This window comes from Pan paniscus, chromosome X (genome assembly GCF_029289425.2).
Source record: "Pan paniscus chromosome X, NHGRI_mPanPan1-v2.0_pri, whole genome shotgun sequence".
In the NCBI taxonomy this organism is placed as follows: Eukaryota; Metazoa; Chordata; class Mammalia; order Primates; family Hominidae; genus Pan; species Pan paniscus.
Window position 1 is genome coordinate 86,102,712 of NC_073272.2, and position 12,067 is coordinate 86,114,778.

At 35.7% G+C, this 12,067-nt stretch overlaps 1 protein-coding gene across 2 annotated transcripts in view; it reads left to right on the plus strand.

Moving 5' to 3' along the window:
• DACH2 (dachshund family transcription factor 2) overlaps positions 1-12,067 on the plus strand; it is a 673,465-nt gene that overhangs the window by 475,700 nt on the left and 185,698 nt on the right. For both annotated transcript variants that reach the window (XM_034950560.3, XM_055106836.1), the window contains exon 4: positions 4,635-4,766. In XM_034950560.3, coding sequence (XP_034806451.1) covers positions 4,635-4,766 — 132 coding nt within the window. The remainder of the gene's footprint in view (positions 1-4,634; positions 4,767-12,067) is intronic.

Consider the following 12,067-nt stretch of genomic DNA (forward strand, 5'->3'; position numbering starts at 1 on the left):
TATATCCATAAAACTGCACTGGTAACCCTTAAATATACACTTTTATTTAAAAAAAATGGAGTTAAATATAAGACCTGACATGACAAAACTGATAGAAGAAAACATAGGGAAAAAATTTCTTGATATTGGTCTTGGCAATGATTTCTTGGATATGACACCAAAAGCATGGGTAACACAAGCAAACATGAAGTGGTACTATATCAAACTAAAAAGCTTCTGCACAGCAAAGAAAGCAATCAACAGAGTGAAAGGGCAACCTACGGAATAGAGGAATATGTTTTCAAATCATATATATAACAAAGGGTTAGTATACAAAATATATAAGGATATCCTGCAACTCAATAACAAAAAATAAACGCTAAAAGCCCAGACCTTATCTCTATGCAATATATGGATGTATGAAACTCACACTTATACATCCTAAATATATTTAAATAAATAAATATATATATAGGCAACAGAGCTGAAAATATTTTTTTTCTTGAAATAAGACATACAAATGACCAACAGGTATATGAAAAAACATGTTCAACATCACTAATCATCAGGGAAATGCAATTCAAAACCGTAATGAGATATCACCTCACACTTGTTAATAGGACTATTATTTTTAAAAATATATATAAGAAATATTGGTGAAAATGTGGATTAAGAGAACGTTTGCACAATTATATTGGTGAGAATGTAAACTGGTTTAGCCAGTATGGAAAACAGTATGTTGGTTTCTCAAAAAATTAAAAATAGAACTATCATACCATCCAACGATCCCACTTCTGAATATATATGAGGTAAAATCATAATCTCAAAGAAATATCTGCACTCCCATGTTCATTGCTGCTTTATTAACAATAGCCAATATATTAAAAACCCTAAATGACCAACAATGGATGAATGGATTTAAAAAACCTGGTATTTATATATTATATACAATGCAATTTTATTCAGCTTTTACAAAGAATGAAATCTTCCCATTTGTGACAACATGAATAAACCTGAAGCATGATATGCTAAACGAAATAAGTCAGACAGAGGGACAAACACTATGACACCACTTATATGATGAATCTAAAATAGTCAAACTCATGGAAGCAGATATTAGAATGGTGGTTGTCGTGCACTGAGGAGAAGAGGAAACAGGGTGCTATTAGTTGAGATGAGCAAAGTTTCAGATGTACAAGATGAATAAGTCCTAGAGATCTACTGTACAGCATAGTGTCTATAGTTAACAATACTGTATTGTATACTTAAAACTTTGCTAAGAGGGTAGGTCTTATGTTACATGTTTTTATCACACAAACAACAACAATAATATATAAAGTGGACAGGCAGAAACTTATGGAGGTTTATGGTATAGACTATGGTAATGATCTCATGGATATATACATATGTCCAAACTCATCAAGTTCATGCATTATATATTTACAGCTTTTTGTATCTGAATCATACCTCAGTAAAGTAGTTTTTAAAAAAGAAAATAACAAATCAAATAACTTAATAAATATGTTTAAATTATAAAAAGAAGAGTGTAGAGTACCATAAGGGCTATACATTATGACTTGGTCAATAATTACAGTGACTAGACATTGAGGCAATAATGAAATTAAGTGAACAAGAATAGAAGGCATTGAGGATACAGAAGTAAATGCTCAGTTATCGGTAAGTGCAAAATGTGAATGTTTTCCCAGTAACATTGAATCTCTGCCTTTCCAAACCAATTTCAATGATTTAAATATATGTAATTTGAACATAATGTAAATGTGTTATTTTCAGATTCAGTGACTGAAAAGGACAACTTTTATACTTCTAGGTGTATGTGTGACTTTTTACCTATATTGTAGCACTTTCACTTTTAAATGCATCTTTTCATTTTCATCTAACTTACTATTTTCTAGTTGTCCGGTGCAAGTTGAAATTTTGGTTCCCAAGTAAAATTTAACTAAGTAACTCCCGAATCAGCTTTATGTATTGCCCTTTTTATGTATCATTCCAGACCTGCATTTTGAGAACTTGTGGCCAGGTGCTAAACTGCTATTCTAAATCTATCAGTGTTACACTGAGAAGCTTCCTGAGGATAAGAATTTAATTGAACAGTTGAATAAAAGGCCAAATTGCTATGAAAAATTCATATGAACCAAAACATCTTTTCCACTGCTTTCCTATCCTTGACTATAGTTTTATCTGAAGACACAGATATTCAGGTGCTGTACTGAAGACTAAACAAATAGGATTTAAGAGTTTCATAAGCTTAAAGTCACTGCAATTATGGTATAAATTATGGTGATGGTTTCATGGGTATAAACTTAGCTCCAAGCTCATCAAGTTGTACACATTATATATGTACAGATTTTTGTATCTCAATTGTACCTCTGTAAAGTAGTTTTTTAAAAATAAAATAAAAAATCAAATAAATTTTTTCTGCACCATGAGGCAATACAAAATATATGTTATATAGGCTATACCTCTAAACTTTGAATAAAGTGTAAGGAGCTATATAAAAGACAACAAAAAATGCATGACCATATGTGGTAAGGAGATCGTATCCTTTAGAGATTTTTTTTTTTAACTCATATGTGAGCTACTTTAGGACTTTAACAAATACATCTAGGTTCCATCAGGAAACTTGGTCTTCTGCTCCATATCTTCACCTAAATAACTGACCTATAATGGTTCAGTCTGAGACTCAGTTTCCTCATCTGCAAACTGAAGAATTAAACTAGCTTCTAAATCTTTTGTACGAATTAAAAATATGTGGGGAGTCTGGCTCATTAATTCTCTTAATATCATCATAGGAGACAAACATTTTACAACGAATTTTCTTTATCTGTGAGAGGGTTTAGATATTTGTATACCTTTAGTTTTCAGAGTTAGGAAGCATATATTGTTCACTGAAATCCATTATTTACCCTACAAATAATAAAATACCTGTTAATTCAGTAATTATCATAGCCAGGATTCAGTTCTGAGGAGCCAGTGTAAATTCTGGAAACTTATTGATACAGTTTTGATTATGAGGCACTCAGTCATGGTGATCCTAAGCAATGTCCATTTGTTTAAATCATTGCCATCATATTTTCTGTCTAGACATACCCTTTGGGAGCTGAATGGGTTATCTGGGGGACTGGAATTTTATAAAGCTAAACTAGATGTGGCAAGAAAATCTCTTTGGCCATCAAGATAATGTACAAATGTATATCATCAGTTTAGATACTAAGGAAATTTCCCTTCAGATTTTTTCTTTGCGATGATTTAGAGACAATCTAATGTGATGAAAAGTTTGCTTCATTACGAGTTTTCTATGCATCATAAGGAGTACAGAATGGCAAAATAGAACCTTATTCTACCAAACACACAGTTAGATGGTTTAGGCTGTATTTACCTCAGCTTACATATTTGATAAGGATTCACCTTACCTCTTAGAATCAGCATCTTCTAATGACAGTTACGGTTTTTTTTTGAAAAACCAATATTTGCCTTCTTTTCCTTGAATCACGTTTTTATGGTAGGATGAATTTTACTGAATTCTGAAATAATCCTTCAAAATCTACCAGATTTTTCTTTTTGGCCCATGGTATCAGTGTACCAGTAGATGATTAGGGACATTATCTAAAAATAATTAAGTTGAATTCACTAGACTTTTTGGAGGACATCGTTGGAGTATGGATTGTTCTGGTACTTTTAGTACTTGTTTCCTTATATATGGTTGTGTTGCTGTCTGATATAGACTTCCTAGGAGAAATAATTTCAAACTTGCATATTCACTTTTTAATCTATGGCCATTACCCCACACCCCACCTCTTTATACCATTATGCTGAGAGCTTTATTTTAATATCTGACTTTTATTAATACAAAAGATTATAACTATACTACAGACGCTGGCTATATAGGTACATGCCATATTTTCATTCATTTGGTCCCTCAGTGTATAAGTATTAGGCAGATAAAAAGGTAGAAAGAATACCTGAAGTCTTTTCCTTCTTCTCCCCCTCCCTGCTAAGCTGATCCTCATAGGCTAGGCAGCCTATCCTTTATAAAAGTGCCAGCAAGGATATGCACTAGAAAAGGGTTCCTTTAGATATGCACTAATGAGGATACACACTCAAAGGGGTTTCTTTTAGAATTTCAGAGTGCTCCCACTGACAATGTTGTTTTAGATGGAATTTACTACATAGTGAATTCTGTCCAAAATAACTGTCCAAAACTCTTAGCAGACAAAAGAATACATTAGCAAGAGTCTTGGAATTTTTTAAACTATTTGCATTTTACTATCTTTGTTTTATTTGTGTTTCAAGTTGGGGATCAGATATATATTTAATATATATTTTTCTAAATTTATAAACTATTCATTGTAGCATGAAGGAATTATAAGAATTGAAAGTTACATTGTTAAAAATATTAACAAATTCAAGTTAATTTTGGTTTGTGCTATGTAGCATAGCTCTGTTAAATAAATTTATCCAGCTTTCAATTACATTAAGAAATGATCCCCATTTTACAAAGGATCATCCATAGCTCAAACCTCAGTATCATGCAATATTTTCATGTGAAAAACCTGCACTTGTACCCCCAAATCTAAAATAAAAGTTGAAATTATTAATATAAATAAATAAATGGAATGGAATAATTCTGCTTTTAGGTATAACAGCTGCAGCAATGGCTGAGGCGATGAAACTTCAGAAGATGAAGCTTATGGCTATGAACACTCTTCAGGGAAATGGAAGCCAAAATGGGACCGAATCAGAGCCTGATGATCTTAATTCTAACACAGGTGAGTGTCTTCCAGAATCCCAGACCAATGACTCTTACTGTTTTATTGTGGGGCAGGAGAGAAGTGGGATGAGGATGGAGGAGAGAATAATAAGTCTTCTTTGGTTATAAAGATACTCAAGAGGGATGATTAGCTCTATTGCTAACATTTGTACACTGAAATTAGAAAACAGTTACAAGTCATAATCTCATTTTGGAAACATTTAGTTATCTTCACTGTTTTGCTGTGGTAGAATTGTATTATAATTCCTATAATGCTAGCCATTGTGCTCTCTGCCTGACAAAGACTGGTCCACTCGAGCATCACCTCAGGTTTCTTATTCCATCCTATTCTAAATAATTTACCACTGAAAGGCAATGCTGACAGTCCAGGTTGGCTGGGCTGAAGTCTTTTCAGCTGGAGTACCACTTCCTTAGCTAAAGGAAAGTGCTGGCTGACTCCAGGCATTATCAACAGGGACTAATGAAAAGAGGTAGAACAGGGAGCAGCCAAAGAAGAAAAGATGGATGAAAGGAAAAGAAAACAGAGGTGACTTGTAGAGTGGAAAGTCCTCTCCTCTCATGTTACTTGTTTCTTTCTTTTACCCCGTGATCATTGTACCTTGGCCTTGATCATAAGACCCTTCAGATCCCTTTGGAAGGTAGGTGGGATTATAACTATCAACATACATGAATGGATGGATAGATAAATGGATGGATCAATGGATGATGGAAGGATGGACACATAAATAAAGGAAAGATTGAAGAAATATTTAATTTTATTTTAGGTTTAGGAGTACATGTTCAGGTTTGTTAAATGGGTAAAAACATGATTTGGGGGTTTGGTGTACATACTGATTATTTTGCCACTTGGATACTAAAGATAGTACCTGACAGTTTTATTTCTTTTCTGAACTTCTCCCTCCTCCCACCCTTCTCCCTCAAGTAGGCCCCAGTGCCTGTTGTTCCCTTTTTTTGTGTTCATATGTTCTCATCATTTAGCTCCCACTTATAAGTGAGAACATGCAGTATTTGATTTTATGTTCCTGCATTAGTTTGCCATGGATAATGGCCTCACTCCATCCATGTTCCTGCAAAGGAAATGATCTCATTGCTTTTTATTGCTGCATAGTATTCCATGGTGCACATTTCCCACATTTTCTTTATCCACTTTCTCATTGATGGACATTCAGGTTGATTCCATGTCTTTGCTATTGTGAATAGTGCTGCAACGAACATATGTGTGTGTGTGTCTTCATGGTAGAACAATTTATATTCCTTTGGGTGTATACCCAGTAGTGGGATGGTTGGGTCAAAGAGTACTTCTATTTTTAGTTCTTTGAGGAATCACCATACTGCTTTCCCTAATGGTTGAACTAATTTACACTTCCATCAGCAATGTATAAACTTTCCCCTTTCTCTACAACCTTGCCAGAATCTCTATTTTTTGACTTCATAGTAATAGCCATTCTGACTGGTGTGAGATGGTATCTTATTGTGGTTTTGATTTGCATTTCTCTAATAATCAATGGTGTTGAGCTTTTTTCATATGCTTCTTGGTCACATGTATGTCTTCTTTAGAAAAGTGTCTGTTCATGTACTTTGCCCACATTTGAACAGGGTTGTTTTTTGCTTGCACATTTGTTTCAGTTCCTTGAAGATTCTTGATATTAGACCTTTGTCAGATGTATATTTTCTCCCATTCTCTAGGTTGCCTTCTTACTCTGTTGATAGTTTCTTTTGCTGTGCAGAAGCTCTTTACTTTAATAAGGTCCCATTTCTCACGTTTTACTTTTGCTGCAATTGCTTTTGGCATCTTCTTCATGAAATCTTTGCCAATTCCTGTGTCCAAAATGGTATTTCCTAGGTTATCTCCAAAGGTTTTTACAATTTGAGGTTTTATATTTAGGAATTTAATCCACTTTGAGTTGATTTTTGTATATGCTGTAAAGAACGGGTCCAGTTTCAGTCTTCTGCATACAGCTAGCCAGTTATCCCAGCACCATTTATTGAATAGGGTGTCCTTTTCCATTGCTTGTTTTTGTCAGCTTTATTAAAGATCAGATGGTTGCAGGTCTGTGACTTTATTTCTGGGTTAGCTATTCTGTAACATTGGTCTAGTGTTTGTTTTGTACCTGTAGTATGCGGTTTTGTTTACTGTATCCGTGTAATATAATTCGAAGGCAGGTAATGTGATGCCTTCAGCTTTGTTCTTTTTGCTTAGGATTGCTTTGGGTATTTGGGATCTTTTTTGGTTCCATATGAATTTTAGAATAGTTTTCTCTAGATATGTGAAGAATATCATTGATAGTTTGATAGTAATAGCATTGAATCTGGAAATTGCTTTGGGCAGTTTGGCCATTTTAACAATATTATTTTTCCTTGGTAATGAATTGCCTCAGCATTTGCTTGTCTGGAAAGGATCTTATTTCTCCTTCACTTATGAAGCTGTTTGGCCAGATATGAAATTCTTTTTTTTTTTTTTTGAGACAGAGTCTCACTCTATCGCTCAGGCTGGAGTGCAGTGGCACAATCTCGGCTCTCTACAACCTCCACCTCCTGGGTTCAAGCAATTCTCCCTGTCTCAGCCTCCCAAGTAGGTAAGATTACAGGCACCCACCACCACGCCTGGCTATTTTTGTATTTTTAGTAGAGAAGGGGTTTCACCTTGTTGGCCAGACTAGTCTCGAACTCCTGATCTCAGGTGATCCACCTGCCTCGGCATCTCAAAGTGCTGGGATTATAGGTATGAACCACTGTGCCCAGCTACGGGTATGAAATTCTTGGTTGGAATTTCCTTTCTGTAACAGTGTTGAATATAGGCCCCCAACCTCTTCTGGCTTGTAGGGTTTCTGCTGAGAGGTTTGCTGTTATTCTGATGGGCTTCCTTATGTAGGTGGCCTGCCCTTTTTCTCTAGCTGCCTTTACCATTTTTTCTTACATGTCAGCTTTGTAGAATCTGATGATTATGTGTCTTGGGGAAAATCTTCGTGTGAAGTGCTTGTGAGAGTTTACATAATTCCACATTTCTCAGATATTTTGTTTGTTCCTTTTCATTCTTTTTTCTTTTTAAAAAATGATCAAAAGACTGAAATCTTATTAGATAAACATGCTATTAGTAGAGGAACATATGGAGGCTCTAGCCATTGTTGCCCGACTGGCTACCAGTGGCAGAGTTGGGTGGTGGTAGTCAAGTTTGGGTCAAAGCAGGACTGCTGGGCCAGAAGCTGGCGCTGAGCCCCGGCTGAAAAGCGGTGGTGGAGCAATGTTAATGCTCCCTGGCATTGCAACTGTGGCCTCTATTGGGGCTGTGGCACCTGTGCTGGTTTGTCCCAGGGTCCAAGACTTGTGGAGGTCCCCTTGGACTTGGGAGTTGCCCCCACAAAACCTTCAGGTGGCTCTGCCTCAGTCTAAAAGCGTGGTGGAAGGGTGCGGGGGAGCAGGGTGACTCCCCATTCCCAGTCTTGCACAGGTCCCTGTGGGGAGCATGAACCTCCCTGGGGGCTCTCATTCACTCACCCTTTCCATGTTTGGGAGTTTCTCCTGGCTATTTTAACAATATTGATTCTTCCTATTCAAGAACATGAAATGTTTTTCCATTTAGTAATGAATTCCCTCAGCATTTGCTTGTCTGAAAAGGATCTCATTTCTCCTTCGCTTATGAAGCTTAGTTTGGCCGGATATAAAATCCTTTTTTTTTTTTTTTTTTTTTTTTTTTTTTGAGATGGAGTCTCACTCTATCACCCAGGCTGGAGTGCAGTGGCACGATCTTGGCTCACTACAACCTCTGCCTCCTGGGTTCAAGCAATTCTCCCTGCCGCAGCCTCCCAAGTAGCTGAGATTACAGGTACCCATCACCACACCTGGCTAATTTGTGTACTTGTAGTAGAGAAGGGATTTCACCATGTTGGCCAGCCTAGTCTCGAACTCCTTACCTCAGGTGATCCACCTGCCTCGGCCTCCCAAAGTGCTGGGATTACAGGTGTGAGCCACTGCGCCCAGCCAATATTTTTTAAGATGCTGATACCTAACAGGTTGGTGGCCAGCTTTGTTCCTCTCTGTCCTCTGTTTCTGCCTGCTGCCTTGATGGATCCCGACATGATTTCTCTGTTGATTGGCCTGCACGGCAGTGGTCTCTAGCCCTTTGCTTTCTTCTCCATGAGAGCCGTGCACATGAACTCCTTCTAGTTCATCATCTCGGCCCTGTCTCCCAAACATTTTTAGTAAAAAAAAAAAAAAAAAAAAAACGCAATTAAAGATGGTTTTAGGATCCAGAGATTTCCAAGCTAACTCTGCAGTTAAATTCAATATAATGTGATAGGTAAATTGGCAGCAGCTTTACATCTCTTTTTCTAGGCTCCTGGAAATTCAAGCATGGTGGGGCTTTATTTTGCAGGGAAATGGGAAGAGCAATTAAAGAGGAAAATTATTGAATGAAATCAGTATGAGAAACTACTCTGACTTCAGGACAGTGTAGATCACTTCATGTAAAATTACAATTTTCATGGTGAAATACAAGATGAGAATTGCTCTTCAACCAGTGCTGACAGTGACTTTTTTCTACATAGCCTGGATGCAATTTTCTGGGGAATCAATGGAAAATTCATATTTTACTGGGTTCTTGGAAACTGAAAACAACCCATAGATAAGAATAAAATTAACACTAGACAATAATAATAGCAACAGCAAGAATAGTTACTAGTTACTATGTGCTAAGTATCTCACATAATAACTCATTTAATTTTTACCTAAATCTTGAGAACAAGGTACTTTCAATACTCCCATTTTATAGATCAGGAAACAGAAGCACAAAGGTTCAGCCTTGCCCATAATCACAAAACTAGTAAATTGCAGACCTAAGTTTGAGGCTTGTGTCTAGTTAAATCCAAAGTGTTTGCTTTTCCCACATTATGCTTCCTCTTCAATGTTCGTTTGTAATGAGAATTTGACTTTATCAAACCCCTGGAATAAAAAATGTTAAAATGAAGATACAGTGAGAAAATTGATTATCAGTTTCCTAATCCTAATGCCAGTTAACTCATACTGGCTTTCAAATCTTAAAGTAACTCAGAAATGACCAATATTCTAAAGGAAGCCTCTTATAATCTAATGTTGTTATAAAGCAGTGTTTTGTACCAATAAAAATTAGTGAGAGTTCACACAGTAATTTCCTTCATGTTTGTCTCAGGAATACCAGTTTCTGGAAAAAGATTTTCTACAAAGTTTTTAATGTGTCTCCTTTGTAATAAGCTATCATATTTGAGAGCTATACTGGCGCCTAATTTTAAACTTGCTAAATAGTTAATAATTTTCCTGGCTAGATATAATCTGGCCTAATTCTGAATATCTATCGTTGTGATAAAATAAGTATAGATTCCATCTGTGTATGATGTTAAACTTGGTGCAATAGAAATTGAGTGACAGAAGTCATTGCCTTTGGCCATGCAGAGATTACAATCTAATTATCCTTATCTTGATGTAATGAAGTGAAGCTGACTTGTAGTTTTATAATCATAATTATTATATAGATTTAAATGAAGTTTCTGAAGCATTTCAAAGTCTGAATAAATGAAAACCCTGCTCTACTGGAAAGTGAAACTACTACAATTTCATAAATGATCATTTGTAAATGAAAATGTATTTCAAGCATTTTCGATCTGAAAATTTTTGGTAATCTGGGGGCTAGTGTGTCTTTGTTGCCCTTTGGGTCACGTATCTCACCATATAAACTGAGACCAAAGACTGGGCTTGATTTCTCTGTTTCCAACTTTTATCTGCTTTAGTTCCTTCCAAGAAGCGACAGAAGTAGATCATTTCAACAAGGAAGATCAGGGTTCATAGCATTTATGGTCTGATTATTAGTTATGGGAATGTTCTTTCTGAATGCTCATGGTTCAAGTAGGACTGGGAAATTTAATCCAAAGGACAGCTAGATCTTGGAGAAACATTAAAACTTTGTTCACAAAATAAGTACTAGATCTAATCAGGCAAAAGAAAAGCAGTCAATTTGGTAAATATTCAGTTGAGTGGGCTGTGAGGTATCCTGAGGGATACACATTGAATGTTTCCATCATTTATGTGGTGACATAGAAGTGAGATTTACATTATGATAAAATGCAGTTATTTTCAATTTTGTTGTAAAGAATTCCAGTTGTATATTTGAAGTGACTAGCAAATAATAGACATTCCATGAAGGTCAAGTACGTAAATGAAATAAGCAGTGTGGCTAGTGACTATTTCTAAACCACTCCATGAGGGATTAGAGTAATTCTTGAATATGATTCTCAACAAAATTCAATTTCATATATATTAGGCTCCACAATGTACAATATTCCAACAGTTATAAAGGCAATATGTTGGTAGTCTGAGGAGAGAAGACAAAAAAAATCACTGTATTTCAAATGCTTATGATTTAGGTAGGAGAGGAGATAAAAATGAATCAATATATAAATGACTATACTCTGACATGGAATGTAATAAAAGCAACAAGAAGAACTGTGACAATATAGAGAAAGAAAAAATTACTTCTAAGATAATCAAAAAGATTCAATTGTAGGATGTAGCATTTGAACTGTTCTTTGAAGGAGAGAAATTGGACATCAGAAAAAAGTGCATAGCTTTGAATGAAGTATTAAACAGATTGTCTCAATTGTGTTGAGTGCCTCCAGACCAAGGAGTATATCATCAAGACTTTGTCCAGTGCGAAGAGACCAAGAAATAAAGCCCCCCCGACTAATCTGTACATAATGGCCTCGGTGATTACATAGATCAATGACTAAAATAAAACAAGCCTTCAAAAAATAAACACACTGTACTATTCCCCTGGACAGTCATTTTCAAATAGTGATCCTCAGAGACCTCAGGACATTTCTAGGAGTTGGGTAAGAGTTGAGGACATGGCTTGAGGAAATTTTATGTTTGATTACTAGAAAGTTTTGATCAATTACATTTTTAGGTTAACTATAAAGCACCTGTTGATTACAATCTTATTGACAAAGATTTCTAAAATTAAAATTTAGAGTCCTAAGTAACTTCAGATAATTAAATCCCAACCCCTCATACTACAGATGATGTTTGAAGCATGAGAAATTGGCCAGTAATCACACAGCTAGGTAGTGAGAGATCTGGCACTGATTCATAGTTCCTTGATCTTTCCACCATAACATTATGCTTCTAATGTTTGAATCAATTTTCTAGTATAGTTTAAGCTACATAGTCTAATTTCTTTCCTTTATATTGAATCTCAATCAGTAAACCTAGAGATAGAGATGCAGCTGATAAAGGAGATTGTCCTTAATTTGGCTTGACTAATATTTTGTTGAC